The 20551-nt window shown below is 37.6% G+C and overlaps 1 protein-coding gene across 7 annotated transcripts in view; it reads right to left on the bottom strand.

Annotated features, from left to right (window-relative positions):
* Atg1 (serine/threonine-protein kinase unc-51-like protein Atg1) overlaps positions 1–20551 on the bottom strand; it is a 325243-nt gene that overhangs the window by 8492 nt on the left and 296200 nt on the right. For 6 of the 7 annotated variants that reach the window (XM_067087764.1, XM_067087763.1, XM_067087765.1 and 3 more), the window contains 8 exons: positions 18884–18934; positions 15498–15620; positions 3492–3726; positions 3048–3349; positions 2597–2813; positions 1767–1891; positions 1342–1613; positions 1108–1207 (listed from right to left, as the gene is read on the bottom strand). In XM_067087764.1, the coding sequence (XP_066943865.1) occupies positions 1108–1207; positions 1342–1613; positions 1767–1891; positions 2597–2813; positions 3048–3349; positions 3492–3726; positions 15498–15620; positions 18884–18934 (1425 nt within the window). Of the gene's footprint in view, positions 1–1107; positions 1208–1341; positions 1614–1766; positions 1892–2596; positions 2814–3047; positions 3350–3491; positions 3727–4058; positions 4273–6253; positions 6350–15497; positions 15621–18883; positions 18935–20551 lie in introns of those variants that run through there. The other variant, XM_067087770.1, reaches the window with a different exon arrangement.

The raw sequence follows: 20551 nt of genomic DNA, 5'->3' as shown, positions 1-20551 counted from the left end.
AGGAAGAAAGTAAGGAGTTTGAAGTTTTACCAGAATTAAATAGGAAATAAAAATGACAACAGAAAGAGTACTGTGCCATATCTTAAGTACAACATATACACAATCTGATTAATAAGGATGGGTGAATTAATAATTACAAAATGGCGATGTTTCACTCACATCAAAATATACATCACAAATGTGGCTACTTGGCAACTTGCAATGTAATGGGTGGGTGTTGTTTATGAATAAATTCAGCAGTATTTTTATACTGTGCTTATATTCCATAGTCAGTGACAATAATTGCAAACTTTTACGATAATGATATAATGATGACACACCAAAAAATGACATCACACACCCCACACTATATAAAAAATCAATATACATAAAAACTATACTGCACAACAGATAACACAAAAAACCTTCATGACAATTTATGCCCCACAGTCCAAGCAACTCATTCTACAGAACAATCTGATACAGTACTGTTTTTTTAATACTATAATTTTCATTCCTAATGTTGCTGACTTCTCTCACTTGCCTAGCCTGTACAAAATAAGGATCACAGATACTGTATTCTGTTTGTCAGCTTATTTCATTGCTAAAGACTCACAATGTTTCTTTCTAAATAAATCCAAGAGAAGTGATATTCAGTACCGCACTACTGGATTTGGGCATTTATTTCTTAATCCAATATACACATAATTTGCACTACCCATATAAAATAAAATAATACTGAACATATTGAAAAATTCTCATAGAATAACCACCAATGTATTACTACCATCAATGTATTACTTTTTAATTATACATAACTGATATTACACCATTCTTTACCAAACAACAACAAATGCAGGGTTTAGTGAATCTTTAAGATTTGTTTTCCACGCAAAAATTTTATACCAACTCAAAACATTAAAATCTGAGATTTGGTAATCAGGTCTACTTCCTCACCATCATTACACAAATATATGAATAATATTAATAAATATAAATTAACATCGGGTGCCTCACCATAATGAGTAATATTTCAGAATTATATGTACAGTACATTAAAAAAATAAAACTTCTTGTAAAACCTCTTCTGCTGGTTGTTAACTCTTAAATTATCAGGCTATCACCCACCTGTTACTACAGTTGTGGTTGGAGGAGTAGTTGAGTATGAGCTGCCTGAAGTTGACCTTCTCCGACCACACATGGGAGGAGTGCCAATTGAAAACTGAACCTGAAAAATAATTACTGACACTCTAAAAAACTATAATTTTGAAAATATACAAAAATACAGTGGATCTTTAAAAAATTTACTTTTTTTGAAACTTATAAGAAAAAAAATTTACCCAAAAAATCACAACAACTTACAGCAGGTGGTGACAATGAGGCAACATCAGGAGCTCTATGATCAGATACTCTCTTCATATTAATAGGTTGTGAACGAGGTGGGGGAGATGGTCGGCTTATGGGAATATTTGAATGTCTTGGTGATTCAGGCTGAATTGTGGCTGAAATCTGGTCTGAAGACCCTGATGAAGTCATTTGTTGAAAGGTTGCTCGTTGTGAAGGGACTGGCACAGGCTCCCCAGATCGACACGACTCACTACTACTGCTTGAATGTGTGCTGCCACTGCTTCCTCCTTCAGTATGAAAGTAAGAGTATTTAGAGGCTACACTTGAACTATAAACAACTACGTACCCTACAAAACCCATGGAATGCTGCATTTCAAAACTGTGCTTGTTGAAAGCATATTGCAACACATATTGAGAAGATGCAGTTCATAGTGACTTACCTTGCACAGGTAAATGAGAAGGCCTTGGAGATGCTGGAACTTGAGGAGTCAGAGGACCATACTGGGGAGGATTTTTCTGATAAGCTACTCCACCGCCAGCTTTTGAGAGGACTCGCCCGCCCCACCTATGATTACAGAAAAATAGGAACAAAAATATATAACCAACACATATAACTGCAATGTTCTTGATTTTGAAACTAAGAATATTTTGCAATTTAATCTGTTTTAATTTGTGCAAATTCCAGACCACAGACATTACATAATATATTATAGAAAATAAAATTTATGAATACTACAAACTGGCATTTAAAGGTAAAGTTTCATATATTAAAGAGTATTTGTATAAACACAGTGTGTGCTAAATACATTTCCCACAATAAACATTTTTCATGAATTATTAAAAACAGTCAACAAAATATATACTGCTATGGCTCCATCATGGAGAAGGGCAATTAATTCACTAGCATAAATCAAGAAAGTTTTAGTGAATATTTTCTCCTCATGAATACCACAATAAGAGTTGATAAAAGGTTCAGATCTGGCCAAGAAATTACCATGGAACCTCTGCATTTATGAAAAGTCCTGAGAATGTTTATTTATGATTATCTGGAATCCTATTCAAGGACATGACTGCTCACTTATATATATAAGGCCATAGCAAACGCAGAACAATAACCAAATTCTTACAACACTTTTTTTACGATTTAAGTGGAAAGCAAATTCAAATACAGCAAATGTACAGTAATTATCAGAATACATGACCAAGCTAGAATGATAGTGCTGCAGTCCTAAACAAATACGAAGAGAAAACGGTGACAAGCTAGTCTTACCCCTGAGGAACCTTGGAAGCTTCTGGTTCATTAGGCAGTTGGGCGGGCACCATGACAAAGTCTTCTGCTTCCTCTTGGGCTGGAGGATTTACCGCTCTGGGAACAGGAGTAGGTCTTGGAAGGGCTGATGTACTAGCAGGAGAAGTAGAAGGTAAATCACCACTACTCCGTTGATCAACACTCATACGGAGTTCTTCTGGGGATGGTGGAAGATTTCCTGTTTTGTGGATAGCAATTGCAACATCAAGGTTAAGTTTTTTAAAATGGAGCACTGCTGAACACTTAATTCATTAATAAGCTAAACTTATACAGAATACAGTAAGGTTAAAAGTCTCTGCACTGCAAGCTGAGATTTTAAATGAGCACTACCATCAATGGATAAAACACACAGTTTTTAATATAAATTCATTATCTTGATTTATACCCAACAAATAAGAACACCAAAACTCACCAACTGGTGGACTTGGTCCAGGCTGTTGGGTAAGAGGTGCATAAGCTCCACCTGCAGCAACTGCAGCTGCTGCTGCACCACCACGGATAGCATGCTTGGGCGTTGCTGATGGTGTCTGAGATGGAGCTGAAATTGGGACAGGAGGAGAACCTGATGGCAGTGGAGATTTCTGTGAAGAAGAGTCTGCCATTCGGATGAAAGGATGGTTGAAGAAGGTTTCAAACTCCATCCGATCTTTCGCATTTCTTTTTAAGAGCCCCATGAGTAAGTCTACCAATTCTGACGATGTACCTGGTGGTATTCTGAAACATCAAAAGGGTCGTGAGTTTAACATTCATAGAAAACATAACATACCAAAGGTTTATTTTGCAATCAAATTTGGTAATTTTTAACTGTACTACTGACAGAAAATTGTCTAATAAAGCCTGATACACTTCAACTTACCTTGGAGCAAGATTTGCGTTCTTTTCATAGAACTGTTTCAGTGCCTGTGGCGTTTGTGCTTGAAATGGTGCCTTGCCCACTAGGCACTGGAACACTATCGTTCCCAAAGACCACAAGTCGGCTTTTGCATCATACTGTATGCTCATGATGACCTCTGGTGCCATGTACATTGGTGAGCCACATAATGTAGCAGCCATTACTCCATCTTGAAGGAATCTAGCAAACCCAAAGTCAGCTGTAAGAAAAAAAAAAAAATATTTAGACTACTACAATGTAAATTTATTTAAAAAAAAAAAACCTCTTGCAGAACAAAATAGAAATGCACATAAAACTTGTGAAGTATATAACAATCAGGGAGTTGTAAAAAAAATTCAAAATAAGATGAAAAATTAAAGCACACTTAATATAATGCAAAAAAATATTTACAGACCATATTTAATGTCCAGCATTTAGCTTCTCAACTTATACATACTGTATATATATATATATATATATATATATATATATATATATATATATATATATATATATATATATATATATATATATTATAATATAAACACTTACGGTTCAACTGGGGATTCTGAGGAATCTGCAAAGAATTCTGTAATTTTCCTTTGATATTCTTTTCCCAAGTTTCAACAATGCTAGCTGGAAGGGTGTGATAATCCATACTTCATAATCACCCCCAGCTCTAATCCTTTATATTTCCATAGTTCAATATAAGTTATCAGAATTGAGAACCACGAAATATCTTTGAATGATTTCACTGTTTAAATTTCTGCAGAAGAAACACTATGGTAAAACATGGAATAGGTGTCAATACTGCTTTTATGACTGCACACAATTATATTGCTCTCTAAAACTCGGTATAAAAATGTCAAACGAACAATATTTGTTATGATACGAGCTGAGTTTTGATAAAATAGTCACAAAAGGTATCATGATGTTTTATTTCTCATTCGGTAGACGAAATACTTTTAAAAATGCATCATACACTTGCATAAGGCAGCCTGTCTCTTGAGGGTATAGCTTTCGGTAATATCCGGACCACAAGGAAGCCTGGTGGAGGTCTGAAGGCCCTTGCCTCATCAAACACCACGTCATAGGACCCGAATTTTAAGACCTGCTGTAATGTCTAAGTACTACAACCGGATCTAAATAGCCTAACTGTCCATGGTGAGCTAGGGTTTTTTCAGAAAATTAAGTCACTACCCAACTGTAATAACTGTTTTTTTTTGTAATAGATGTACAGTAAGTCTGTGGATGTTATTAACAGTTTATTTTGGTAAGACATGGGCCCTTACTATTAAATCTGCTCTTTTAAAGACACTGCCTTCCGATCACACCGTTAACTGACATTAAAAGTAACAGGAATACAGCCAAATTGAAAATCCTCAAAAGTACAAGTGGGAATGATTCTTAACAAAAACACGATTGGTTCTTATGAAGCGCATTCTAAAAATTCAGATTACGTTGCAGAGTACGGGCAATTTTAAGAAGATAAGTCTGAAGAAATAGTAATCGAGTCATCAGTATAAAATTTGGAAAAACATGCAATTTCTTGTCCCCTGTATAGAAATAATGAACCACCGAGGTAATTCATTTAACCGTATTAAATTGAACTACCTTATAAAATATACAGTTTAGGTCTCCAACCCGAATTTTCCCTGCGACCCTCAATCTTTCGTTCCCCCACAGATGGACAAGAAAATTTTCTCTCTCTCTCTCTCTCTCTCTCTCTCTCTCTCTCTCTCTCTCTCTCTCTCTCTCTCTCTCTCTCTCTCTCTCTCTCTCTCATTATACATACATATGTGTGTGTTTACTTGAATTTTAATTCAATACCATTAGCATATACATAACAATATGCCAGTGCACATATTGGAAATGCATTCCAACCCCTTGGAAACATTTCAACACTTTTCACAAATTCAAAACTTGAGTAAACGTTAATATAACCAAAACAGTGACAACTGGTAGACTTCCTGTGCCTTCCAGGAGGAGCTATGACATTTACCCCGAGGTAGAAAATCGATGCAAAGCCTTTTCTGAATCATAGTAGTCTGTAAAGCCTAAGCATGAAGGGGGCCAATCAATAAGGAAGACTCAATAGAGTTTGCGTACAACTACGTATACCTATGAACACCAATCACTGGTCAAATCAAATAAGATAAGAAGTATGTTATTTTCCACAATTCTCCAAGAAAGCATTCTGTCAACCTAAAATCATACCCTGTTACTAAAATAAACACCATGAAGAAATTCTCATAGATTTTCGCCATTAAAGAAAGTTTCTCTCATGTTATTTTGTAGCTCTCTCTCTCTCTCTCTCTCTCTCTCTCTCTGGATAAGGGACCCTTTCATATAATTACCGTCATTTTAATGCTTTTATATTCACACGCGCAACTGCGATTAATTTTTTGTTTTCACTGAATGTAAATCACTTCCGCTGAAACGTACGACAAATCATAGAAATTCGTTTAAGAATCAACACTAATTCCTTAATTTCCGTAGTTGTATATACACACATTAAACGCTCCCTGACTAATCTGCCTTACTTCACTGGCAAGCAAAGTTTCCACGAAATCAAAAGTTTTTTTTATGTTTTCGTTTTCAAGTATAAAAATTAAAGTTTTGTTTACAAGAATAACAAAAAAAGAGCAATACACATTAGTTTAGTCCCAGTTCTCCTAAGCGTTCTTTGAATCACTAGTGAAGGAAGCTTTAAAAATAATAATAGCGGCGCAGCATTCGAAACGTACAGGACAGACCTTAGCGCACTCGCGAACAAAGTAAGACTGAGAGGTGAGCCAAAGTCAGGGGAGGAGGAGCTGCTGAAATCGCTCTACTCACCGGACGACCAGACCAGACCAGACCAGACCCGAGGCTCGGGACCGGGACCTCGGTCCAGGTCGGTGGATGTGGTCGCAGCTGGAGGTGAAGCCCCTCCTGGTCATCCCCCCCTCACTCACCTACAGAAATCCCTCCATGCCAGTGCTTAACAAACAGATGTACTTACACCTGCATTTGAATGTCACTCACTTTATTTTTAACGAAATGATAAGGGTCGGCGCGTTTTCAAAACAAGGGATTTTTTTTACATATATACCGAAAAATGTAGGTTCAAGAATTCTACTTGTCCTTATTTTTTTCTTTTCTGGCTCAGGTCAATTGTCAAGGAAATGTGTAAAAGTTCCAATTAAAGCGATACGGAGCTGTCTATTTATCATCCAGAATCTAAACAATTGCTTGTGGAAGCTGAGGCAAAACAGTCCACCATTGTATTGTTCAACGTTGTTTATACGACACAACAATATCCCGACTAGAGAATGCTTAAAAAGTTGCATCCCCATCCGACAGCAACATAAAAGAACCAGTTTCGTGCTGGCAGACAGCTCGGCTCCACCTGAATGAACGCTTCCACGTTCCACTGTCTTTCGTTCAGATTCACAACGAAGCGGTCCCTTGGTCGCACTCGGGTAGTCTAATTCTACGACAGAAAACATCTGGTTAATTCATATGCTTAGGTAATTATTTATTCGGGTTTGTTCACTTTGCGTACGTTAACAGTTCTAAACTACATTATAAACGAAAAATACCCGATGTATATAAAAAGCGCAGTGAGACTTTCTCGTCTACAGCTTTCACCGTGTTGCAGTGACGTCTCGGCAGGTTGTGGATAATTTGGGTGGCCCAGCCACACCATGATGAAATCGTCTCAGGGCATTGCATGAAATCCGGTTATATCTGCCTTGTCGCATTAATAATTTCTCTTGTGGAATTTGAAACTGGGGCACTGTAATACCTTTTAAAGCTGATATTTAAAAGTATACGTCAGTTAAGCTTAAGAATATAGACAGGAGCCATTTCAAATTAATTTCAGGTGAATACCTGTAAAACAAATGCCGTGGATGAATGGATCGATTTATGCATAATTATTTACGGACAAAGAAGGCACTGGGGCCATGAAAACTAAATTTATCTACCTTAATTTGAGAGAGAGAGAATTAAAGTTGTAACCTACCAGTGTAAAATTAAACTCAAGAGTTTCATGACCAGACACAATGAGCCAACTAAAAATGCACAATGACTATCGAACCTGAGATTTAATCTCTCTCTCTCTCTCTCTCTCTCTCTCTCTCTCTCTCTCTCTCTCTCTCTCTCTCACACACACACACACACACACACACACACACACACACACATATATATATATATATATATATATATATATATATATATATATATATATATATATATATATATATGTATGTATATGTGTATATATATATATATATATATATATATATATATATATATATATATATATATATATATATATATATATATATATATATATATATATATATATATATATATATATATATTAAAGGTGCGTGAACGGAAATCGTCAGCAGACCAAATCAAATGTACCCAGTTCGAGTCGTGAATTGCAATCGATTCTTGCTACTTGAAGCATGCTCTTTGTGAGGTCATTGGCTCGGCTACTAAAGCCATACTGTTAGTGATGTCAATGACTCAGCAATTAAAAGTATAAAATATTATTATTATTATTATTATTATTATTATTATTATTATTATTATTATTATTATTATGTGATCAAACAAGAGATTCCGAAAGCCAAAATAACGAGTAAAAATTCTGAGTAATAGCCCTTTCCACTATATCTCCACAACCCCCCAACTAGACAAAAAAAATGGAGTGTGGGGACTAAAATATGTTGCAGTACAGCATCGAGGGTGAAACCTACGCCACACGTTAAAAGGGAAAGAGAAAGTGCGCGGAGATAACTGACCACTCGAAGAACGTCACAGAGAAATGTTCTTAAATTGAAGGTGTCAGTGTCAATTTTTCATCAATGTTTTTACCAAAATTCTGTCTTGTCTTCACAATATTTTTAGGAGCCACGCGTCCATTGAAACAGTCGGAAACAAGGTAGTCACAAAACCTGCCCTTTAGCAGTGTCTGTCCATAAGACGGAAGGTTGTGTGGGCACACTACGAGTATTATGGTTTTGTGACTACTGAACCGTCTCGCTCTTGCGACTCTGTATGATGTGAAGATCCGTAAATTTAGCGATGTGAAGATCCGTAAATTTAGCAAGGCGCAATTGTCGTTTGCACAGCAGTGGTCAATAAACCTTTTGTTTTTCATATCGTCAGTGTTGTAACGGTTCAATTTATAATATGCGCACAAATTTATGAAATACACAAAAGAAAGGGTATCTTCTGTTTAACACGGATAACTGCTAAAATATTTATATAATAATACACTTAGAAGACTCCTTCTCTTCTTAAAGCAATAGATAAAAAGGAATGAGACATTTGTGGCTGAACAATGAAAAGTGTACAACCTTTTACTGAACTGAGAAAAACTGAAGAATCCCAAGGTGAAATCAACACACGTTCTCCACTTAGTTTACACAATTATTAAAAAGAACACCAAAATATAAAGCAAGTCATGCTTAATATTTAACGTAACGCAACAAAAATGTCAACTGCATATTACACGCTTGGTAAAAGCGCATGTATATGATATTTTCTTACATCTTTCGTCATTACTTCCGTAGCAGGAAAAAAACGTGGTAATTGTGTGCGTGTGTGTTTGAGCGACAGAGAGAAAGGGAAGACAACAAACACGCGAAGTCAACCTGTGCAAATGCTTGAGGACAGACCTTGATTGCGTGCGTGCGGGAGACAGCCCAGGATAATGGCAATGTCCTGAAGGGCTGGGATGTACCCATTGAAAATGATGCTAAAATGACTCGGTGGAACGTCTGTGGTATGTCGTGCAAAACGGACGTTGCTCCGCAGTGTGTGCTCTGGTCTGCAAGATGTGGCATCTATGCATCATGAAACTCGTCATCAAGATTCTACCAAAATTGACATCGATTGGCTGTTTTAACAAAAATTAATGACTACACTGAATTACAGAACTACGGCTTAATGATTACACTGAATTACAGAACTACGGATTAGAGGAAAAAGATACCAATCAATGTGAGAAAGAGGCACGTCCCTGTCCGTGTGGGAAGGTTTTCAGAGTTGGTGCTTGAATGACACGACTTAGATGCCTGTGTGACAAGCTGTTCAATCATCCCACTGATGCAGCAGAAGATTCCCGGTGACGCACGTGCTGACATTTAGGGCCACTGAAGAAGCCTCCAGAGGTGACCCCGTAAATCCAGTGAATGAACATTGATCTTTTCTTCCGCCAGCAAAGCACGGCCGCCAATAAGCATATTTTCTACTCATCGGTGAAGAGCAGAGCGTTGCGTAACATGGCTTTCCTGTACTAAACCCCCACGCCCGTACATATAGGGAAAATGTGCGACCGAGCTGTGTTATATAATAGGTGGCTGCCGTGTGTCCTTGGGGGACGCCATCACCACCACCACCACATTGAAGCCAACCCTTCTCGTCCTGCTCCCCTACAACCATTCTCTGTATGCCAGCTCCCGAGTCTCGACCCCTTTTACTAACGCTAGCAGTACTCGCCGAGGATCGAATAACAAGAACCCATTCAGTTACATAACATAGGGCAGCGATGGTGAAAATCATTGCGTAACACATTATTCCCAAGGAACGTGTCTCCAGTTCTCCATCACGACAAGCAACAAAGGGTACGCCCATTCCTTCTTCACTACAGAGGTCAACGGCCTTTTCTTGGCGTTCTTTTAGTCAACAGCTTGAGTTTAGCTAGTAATGCGCTCTTTGCCATGGAGCAATATAGCTTTTAGGGAGGAGTGCATAGGTAAACAGGTCATCATAATGTAGAGAGCGACTGATTTGTACATGGTGTGTGACGAACCAAAAGGTATTACAATCAAATTGACTGATAACATCTAAAAATGCTACGGCCGCGTAATATTCGTAACACAGTGAACTCTAGTCTCATTTGGAAACTTAGTAAGTTATTTAATAATCTTTGAAACTCAAAGGAGGAGGAGGAGGAGGAGGAGGAGGAGGGAGCCACATAAAAGATTTACGCCCCTTCCCCCAACCTCTAACGCCATGCCTTTCTCGGAGGTCTCTCTTCAGTGATCCAAATTAAAATATATCAAAATATTAAGCAAAATATTAGAAAAGCAAACAAATAGAAACAGGGAACTTCATTTCGGTGAAACGAATGCACCAAAACAAAAAGCTAAAGTAACGACGCCATGCAAAACGAGGTTGATACAAGGAACAAATGGAGTTCGAAAGCACTACTGCGCAAATTCGATTCCAGGTGAACAAACTATACGCTCAGATACGAAGTGGCGCTGAAAATCTTAGAGAGAAGCCATGGATAATAATATAACGGTTTAGGCTCTTAACTTACTTTCGTATTTTTGCACAATCAGAATAAAGACATAATTGCTGGAATATCAACGGAAAAAGGAAGGCTGGCGGTTGATGGAAGCACCTATTAAAACAATCAACACCTAAAAAAACACAGTTGTTCCAAAAATAGCTCGCTGACACCTACCGGGAGAATCTGAATTTAGCAAGGACATCATGTTTTTTTTTTCTTTTACCCGCCTGGCTCCATCAGGCAACGACAGAAACTAACATCCCCGCACGGGAGGATAAGAGGGTGGGGGGGGTTTATTTACAAGCACTGTTCATGTGTGAAGAGCAAATGTGCCACGTGAACATTTTAAAATTCCCAACAGCCTGCGTGAACGCGTCCTACTCCGCAGAAAAATACTGGGGTACATGGTACTGGAAAAAGGTTGAAAAAAAAAGGAAATCTTATCTTTAAAAAAATTTCATTATTAGATTATAGAAGAGATCGATTCAACTTGACTCTGTCGACACAATAGGAAAGGTGGCCAACGCAGCAGATCAAGAAATTCCAAGGAACGGTGCCTATATTATTAACTGTAAATGGTAGCAACCAAAATCTCAAGATACAATTTCGCCAAATGAAAACATGACGAACTCAATTCCCGCTTAGAAATGATAGAAAGTTATCGCGGGTAACCAATTACAAATCAAGCAGGCCAATTTTAACGAACATAGACAAATTCAGAAAGAACGTATACAACGCTTGGAAAACCTCATTAGACAACTATGCCGTTGGTACCAGAGAACACATGATGTGATTAGCAAATTAGTTTTTTCTTAAAACAGCGCCATGTGTGCATCGTACGCACAGAGGAGTTCCAACGACAACCGAACAGTAATATATTACAACTAGTATGCTTTTGTTCCTCAAACGCACCATTATGAGCATTCCGTTATTTTACCTTCTGTTAGGTTCTTTGGCTCCAATGAGATCCACTGATGTTTATCCCAAATCCATATGGCATATTTCAAGAGTCTACACACTAATTCAGATAACAGAGCTTAATAAAAATAAAGCAACAGAATATTAGAGAATGTAGAATTTAGGCCGAATGCCAAGCGCTGGGACCTATGAGGTCATTCATAGCTGAAACTAAAATTGACAGTAAAAAGGTTTGAAAGATGTAACAGGAAGAAAACTCGCAGTTGCACTATGAATCAATTGTTAGGAAAAGGGTGGACAGTAAAAAGAGAATATGAACGGAGGTACAGTAATAGGGGTGAAAGGGGTTGCAGCTAGGGGGCCGAAGGAACGCTGCAAAGATCCCGAAGTAATGCGTACAGTGCACCCCATGACGTGCACTGACGGCATTAACCCCCCTACGGAGATAAATCAATAGAAATTCTAAGAACCACAAACGCAATAAAAGCTAAAACATCATCTTCGCCACCGGCAGGAACTATCACGAAAATATGAGGAAGACAAAGAACTGGGTGACACATGGGTGTCAGTCCTAGAGGTTGTGGCCCGCTCGTTGCATCAACCCGGTCCCACGTGTTGGTCACGTGATAAGAAGCCACAGGGTAAAGGCGGCGATGCAGAGACCTGAATGCTATAAATAGATACAGAGCCAACCCGTTGTGCCCCTCGTCGTGATCAAAACTTATTTACCCTGATAATGTACGAGACGGAAAGTTTCTCAGAGCTCGTTACTAATGCATTTAACATTACTGCATCATTAGTTGCTATTACCGTTAATTTGAAACAAACTGATAATTTAGCAACATACAAAGGAGACCCGCTTGATATAAGAGCATGAAACAAAGAACACACATAAATAATTGAACGGAGGAGGAGACGGGCCTAAGAAAGAGAATAATAATAGACTACACAATTGAAGTCAACAACCTTACGTCATTATGATGAATGGGTCACTAACCTTACGGTCTAGACACAACGACAATAGAAAGAGAGAGAGAGAGAGAGAGATTAGCGCGCAGAATCTAAACATCTGAAAATCGCCTCCAGAGTAACGAACCTTCGCCTCTAATCACATTCTGTCCACGTGGGTGAATCATAAAAACAAAACACATCAGCGAAATCCCCGCGATGCCCAGAACGCACAAGTGTTGTGAGAGGCGAACGTTCGTACTCTCGGGGCTTATCGGGTGCAGCAGCTTACAAAATACTCGTCTGTACCAGAGTCTAATCTAATATTGAATGAGTGGAAAACTCTACAGTATTTATCAGTTCAATATTCAAAACTTCCTTTCACAGAATGCTTCCTTGATTTCCATAAATAACAAATAATGCTTGCTGCAGTCCCAAAATAAACAAGATTTCGGATAAAAGTTCCCGTCCGGTAAAGGACTGCTTTTACATGAATACTGTAACGAGTTATGCTTTCGTCTAAACTCTAGAGGATACCGAAGGGTAGTTTTCCACAGCAGCAAAATGACGCTGTTTTGGTTTTGATGTATATGAAATAACAAGGTCTAGAGCTTGCAAAATACTGTGCCAGTGTCTATCTCGAAAGATATTTTTCATAACGTGAAAATTATCGAGACAGGAACGGTTGCCATAGTATAAAATTCTTGTTACTCAGAAAATGTAAAAAGACTTCTCTTTCAAGTAACGACAAACTTTCCCTTTCTAAAAGAAAACTGTTGCACGACTGACCAACAACGGAAGGATAATAAAAAGATATTACTTGAATATACTGCTTTCATAATTAAGATTTCTTACACGGCAGATTAAAATCTATAAAAGAAATCTAACAACTGTACTAAGGTTTCCAGTATGCTGAATAATATGGTACTCAATTACACACTCTCCTTAATTAAAAATCTTAACCTTCATGATCGACTGAAATGATAAAAACAACAACTAATTTAAAAATTCATCGAAAATCATTAACTACAATTTTTCCAGGGAAGGTAAACTTGCACTGTCCCTTCTAATTCACGTCAGAGGTAAGTGACTACCCTGAAGGATGACGGGTTTCCAAAGCAAAATGCAAAATGAGCACTGGCACACTTCAACAGTGGAAAGTGACTGACCTCAAGGTTTCCTCACACTATAATCATCTTGATTCTAGAAATGATTTTTGAGTTGACTAAAAGAAAAGAAAAATAAAAACCTATTTGGCAAGCACTCTTGAGAAATTTAAGAGTAAAGGTTCTAACTTACACATAATTGTACGATGGATGTTCGCTTAATCGAAAAGAAAATTATGAAAAACATGAATGTACTATATATATATATATATATATATATATATATATATATATATATATATATATATATATATATATATATATATATATATATATATATATATACACACATTATTATATATATATATATATATATATATATATATATATATATATATATATATATATATATATATATATATATATATATATATACAGAGAGAGAGAGATACAAATTAAATTTACCCAATGAACATCGCGACGGTGATTGAGTAAATCGTGTTTGCAGGTAACAAAAAGGCCGGAGGGGTCAAGGAAATAAGAGCAGAATAAAAAAAAAAAGTGGGAAAACAGTTTTTCCCCCTATAACCATCATTTTTTTTTTAATCAATGAACGTCCGACCTTTCCTTTCCTGGAGAGAGAGAGAGAGAGAGAGAGAGAGAGAGAGAGAGAGAGAGAGAGAGAGAGAGAGAGAGACAGACTTAAGCTGCAATGCCTAGATTCCATACGTATGCCTCATTCTTTCTATATGCCACAAGCATTTTTCTTTGGTTAAAGGAAAGGATTAGCACCTATCTTAAGAGCCAATATAAGCAGATGTTTTGAAGACTCCTGAGCACAGAGGTCTGACAAAAAGAATCAGGATCGATTAAAAAGGAGGCAAAGAGGGGGTGTTGGAAAAACAGAAGAGAAGAGTTAGGAAAGAAAAGACCAAAATTAATAAAAAAAAAAAAAACATACCAAATTTTTTTATGAAAAAAAAAAATACAAAACTAACAAGACAAATAAAGGCAAGGAAATAAAACTTCTCTTAAAAGGGTACACTTCGGAGTCGCTCCCCACCCCCCCCAGGGAAAAAATTTACAAACACATTAGCCAGCTCCATGGTATAAACGAAAATCTCTATGTTTCTATCTTGCCGCTACATATCACCGAAAATATACCTAAAATCAAACAAAAGCAGGATAAATCAAACTAACCAGCTTTAGCATAGCTATCAGAGTATATAAAACATTCTTGGAACGAATAATTGCTTTGATGATTCTTTTAAAACAGCAGATATTAGTTTTAGTATAGGCCGGCCCTATACTGTCTTCTATTCAAGTCAACGGAAAGCTGACATTGTCCTATAATCAAAAAGTTCTAATTTATAAACTTATTTTTGAAAAATTATTGATCTTAAGTACTTCACTTGGTTAAATGAATCTTCTGGCTACCCTGGTAGACAAATGTCCACTGCCCCTGTTTTCTACCTGCTGTCTTCAACAATCAGAAACAGGTAAAGCTACACTACCAAATTTTACATGGTCATACCTGTCATTAGAAACTCTCTGGGTAGACTCTCACGAATATACAACGCTTACAATAAATAATGCTTACTCCCAATATGCTAAATGAATACAAAAAGTAACGATTGTTTTCACCTTAACGCTCTGCTCCACAAGCAGGCACAAGGCCACACCAAGCACCGGCCCAAAAACCAAAGACGTACTCACCAATCTTGAGCGTAATGTGGTGGGGCGCTGGATTGGGTTTGCCAGCGTGAGCCAAAAGGATGTTCTGGGGTTTGAGATCACGATGAACGATGCCCTTCCCATACAGGGCTCGCATCGACTCCGCTGAAAAGAGTGAAAAAAGATTCGGTTAGCACAAACGATCAAAAGAAAAATAATGAATTTTAATTTTATACATCTGGGCAACCGTCAACTAAATTTTCCCACTTTCACTTGGTATTATGAAGGGACCTGTTACGTTGACTGCTAAGGATTTCCAGGAAAAAACTACGCTGACAATAACATGATATTAACATGAACCAAAAATATTTATAAAAAATGAACAAAATCTATTCGTTACTTTCTAGTGCCGATTACCAACTGGTGACCCAATGGTCACCAACCACTCTCTCTCTCTCTCTCTCTCTCTCTCTCTCTCTCTCTCTCTCTCTCTCTCTCTCTCTCTCCACGAACCCATTCTGCAACAATCAAGTGGTAATTCATCATGAATGAGGGTTTAGCATACGAAAATATACTGTGTCAAGTCTGCGCACAATTTTCACAATGTCTTCCAAACGTCACTAAGAATATCTTACTTGTTTTCAAGATCGTTATTATCTCAATACAGCAGTTTGTTTCTGTTTACAGTTTGAATGTAAATATAGCCATCCGTGCAATTACTGAAATATATATATATATATATATATATATATATATATATATATATATATATATATATATATATATATATATATAAATATAATACTGACAAGCAGGATTCTAGAGAATTCACTTTCCAAAAGGGAAAGGGATGGGATACAAAAAGATAAATGTGTTCCACGTGTAAAGTTTGACGGATAGCATGGATAAATAACCCAAAGATAAAATTAAAGTTTACTTCTACCTTGAGAGTATCTTTGTCACCTAAAGTGTCAGAAACTACATATAGCCTATACGTCTCAATTCCACCACGTTCATGCGACGTCATGCAATAGGATCACTGGTAATGAAGCTGTCATCAATCTACTCAGTGCTCTTACTACCTGGTGAAAGTTTTTGGCTCAAGTGCGCATGTCGTAAGATATTCTAGGATTTGCAACAAACTGTCACATTTCCAAAATGATTCAGAACTGACAGCGGAGAGTCGTGCCGCTGTTAAATCAAGAACGGAGAGCAGCATGTTTAACCAATCTTTGACGTCATGAAAAACAATGTGAATATATAAACATTCATACCTCTACCCGTCAACCTTGGCAGAACGATGATGAACGCAATGCCAGAGAGAGAGAGAGAGAGGAGGGGGGGGGGTGTTAGGGAATGAGGCCTCTGCTTTAAGGGTCAAGGTCGAAGGGGAGCTAGATAACGGCCGAGAACTATGGGAGTTCACACGATCATAATGCTTCCTCGTTTGCATCATACCACGTAACGCAACAAAGTGTACCTCATTTACATTAGGTAAACCACGGACACGGAAAAACAATGGGATTCTTACATCATTTTTTTTTCTGCGACCAATGGTTACTTAGATGACATTAATACGAAAAACAAGGAAATCACACGAAGAATTTCACATTTGGCTACGGCAAAAGACAGTAGTTCGCGGAGAAATCGGACAGTGACTGATGTTTTGTTATTCTCTGAAGCCAGGCCAACTTCAGGAACTTTCTCTATAACTTCTGCAATCTCGGTCCACTCCACGTGAGACAAGCCTTCCCACGTTTCAACAAAACAACAACAAAGAGGACATCACAACAAAATGCAGCTGCCCCGTGGGCGTTTGGCACAGTTGTCCCACTGGGCATCAAGCCAAAGACCCTTTCATCATTCCCAAGCAGTTCTCGGGTATCAAATGACCGAGGTTTTCAGTAGTACAACATTGAAACTATGAACACTATTTTCCCGGTTCATAATGCGAAACGCAAACAGATAATTATGCTCTCTCTCTCTCTCTCTCTCTCTCTCTCTCTGGTATCAACAGAACTGCTTTCAAAACACAGGATTACATGAATGGTGCTAGAATCCCCGATGTAAACATAATTTGTTATAAAAAAACTTGTAAAAATAAATTATCTTAACTGATTTAAAGTAAATTACAAGAAAGGCAGTGCACCACTGCTTCAGTATATGCATTTTCACCCTTCACCAAAATCAAATCACGAATAATTAATCGTGATTCCACTTGAGACAAAATGCCAACCAGGCACCAAACACCTTCGTACAGAAAGCCAACTTGGCGCTGAGATTCTCAAGGTTTACTGGCCACTAAGCAATGACAAAAAGTGGCACTCTTACAATTTCAGATATAAAAAGAAAAAAAAAGCAAGAAAATAAAATTAACAACGCAAGGCACCAGAATTCATACAATGCGTTTGGACGAAATGGAACTTAGCCATTTTCAGTAACAAACAAGTAAAAAAATAAAAAAAAAAAAAAAAAAAAAGGCGCCGAAGTTTCTTCAGCGCAATCGAGTTTTCTGTACAACGTATAATGCTGTATGAAACTCTCACCTGCCAGACGCACGATTTTGGCTAAATTTAACCTTACGTAAGATAAAAACTACTGAGGCTAGAGGGCTGCAATTTGGTATGTTGATGACTGTAGGGTGGATGATCAACATACCAATTTGCAGCCCTCCATCCTCAGTGGTTTTTAAGTTCTAAGAGCGGACAGAAAAAGTGCGGACGGACAGACAAAGCCATCTCAAGAATTTTTTTTTTTAACAGAAGACTAAAACGGTGAAAAATTGCCAAATGCTTACAGGACCAGATGGCACCCAGTGTGTTAGAACGGAACCCTAAACATATCGATTCAAGAATTCAGATCGTACAGAGAAATAAGGACGCGTTATCACTAGTAATCAAAATTAATTAAGAGATAAGGCGACCTGCAACCCAATATCGGTAACATCAAGCGAAAAATTTTATCAGCACTTCTGATGACCCAAAATACGCTAAAATTGAAACTTCTATTTTCCTTGAACTTGACATTAATTTCTGATGCACGAAACTATTCACTGAACTCAAAATAAACACCTAAGAATTAACACTTAAGGAAAGGACTGATGCTTTTTCATCATCAACCGAACCTTTTCTGTCAAGCTGATGAGAATAATTTATTCTTGAGAACCTCATAAATACACATAGCGCACCTGTCCTATTCGTCCTACAAACGCGCGCGCGCGCGCACACAGAAACTGCATCATTGTGTCACAGTTTTCACTCTAACATAAACAGATCCATCAACTTAGATAATTAACTGTAGTATTATAATATCTTTCTCCTCACCTACACACAAACAAGTTATACTACACACCTACATACATACAAGCTGACACACATACACACACATCCCGTCCATAACATAGCATAACAAATAACGTATCAACTTACCTAGCTGTCGTAAGAAAAACCTGATGGTGTCTTCGCTCAGGGTGCCCTTAGCTGAAACGAAAAAAAAAAATATTGCAATCAATTCATTACTAAAGAAAGAAATTCATCCAACAATGCCTTTTAAACTCTATTCAAAGGCAGCAATAGCAGTAATCATAATAATAGTCTAATTTATCTAAAAGTATACAAGGGCAACAGCTATTTATAGATTATCGGTACAGCACATACCTTTACCAAACTCAAGTTTCTTTTCATATGTAAAATTTTACAATATACACCGAAAAATAGGGAGGGAGGGGGGGACCGATTTTAACAAAGTACATGTAACCAATACATTAACTAACAGACCTTCACAACGTAGGATAATAAGGTGACCAGATTTTAACATGCAACACCATACCGCCATGATTCAAAGACCGAACGCAATGTAAATTTTACTGTAAAAGTTTTGAGGGAATCTTTTAAAAACTTCTAGCTCAGGATTCGGGTGACATTTGCGATTCATATCACGATCGCTACCATAAAAGTACGGTGGTTTTTGGTCCGCGCAAGCCTAAAAAAAACATGAACATTTTTCTTTGGAGTTTTCTTGATGGCATACAGCGGCGCAGAATGAAACGTATACACAACCTCGTAAAAGTACAGAATACAAATACTTTTTTGCTGCACGTGGGAGAGATTTGGCGCCTGCATGTAGCGTGACCTTCAGGCTACGGCATGCAAATATAAAAAAAAAAGACGCAAAATCTGAGAAAAAACACACGGCAGAATACCTGGATTTTAAGAGATCGCATTAAGCCGACGCCCTGATTTTTTTCTTTATAAAAATTTTGAAACTAGCAACCCGACACCCTGGATTTTTTTATTACAGAAAATGTTCGGAACTTGAGTAATCATCACATAGTCGTCTTAATATATGTAAAAAAAAAATCTAAGGTGATATTTTAGTATAATAAAAACACCAGACTTGAGAGCAATGAAGGCCTGGCCCTCAAGCGATGCCAGAAGCTTTTGAGAAAAAAAAAAAAAAAAAAAAAAAAAAAACAATCAAGCAAGGAGAAAACTATTCCCCTCCCCTCCCCCAAAATCCAAGGTCACAAGATAAGGTAAACAGGTCATACCACTTGGCATTATCATGTCTTTCGAGATCGGACTACGAATAAGTAACTAAAGATGGGAGATGCAAAAAATGAAATATGTAGGGACAGAAATCAAGACTATTATCTGAACTGCACTTATATGACAGAAGAGAAGATTGTATACATGAATGACGCGTGAGTGTGTGGGGAGGGAGGGTTGATTGTCAGTGAGAGAATGCTTGTGGAGGTGACTGTCGAGGAAGTAAGGAGGACAGTAACGAAGAGACACCAGGCGCTGATGAGATTACAGACAAGATGTTGCAGTGCAACACTGATAAGTGACTGTGTTGCTGACCAAGGTTTGTAAGGTAAAATTCCATTGAAAACATTGGGTTGTTTTCTTCATGGCTGTCTAATATCTATATTGGTGTAGCAATGTGTAAAGTCAGAGGAAGGGCATTAGATGTAGATGTAAATTGGCAGTATAAAAACAATGCACCGTGAATGGAGTGTAGTTGTTTGTAGGTGATATGGGACTCGCCGAGAAAGAGGCAAAGAAACACTAGAAACTTGTGAAAGTGTTGCAAAG

This window comes from Macrobrachium rosenbergii, chromosome 44 (assembly GCF_040412425.1).
Source record: "Macrobrachium rosenbergii isolate ZJJX-2024 chromosome 44, ASM4041242v1, whole genome shotgun sequence".
In the NCBI taxonomy this organism is placed as follows: Eukaryota; Metazoa; Arthropoda; class Malacostraca; order Decapoda; family Palaemonidae; genus Macrobrachium; species Macrobrachium rosenbergii.
Note: the sequence above shows the minus strand (reverse complement) of the source record. Positions and strands in the feature narration are given on the sequence as shown.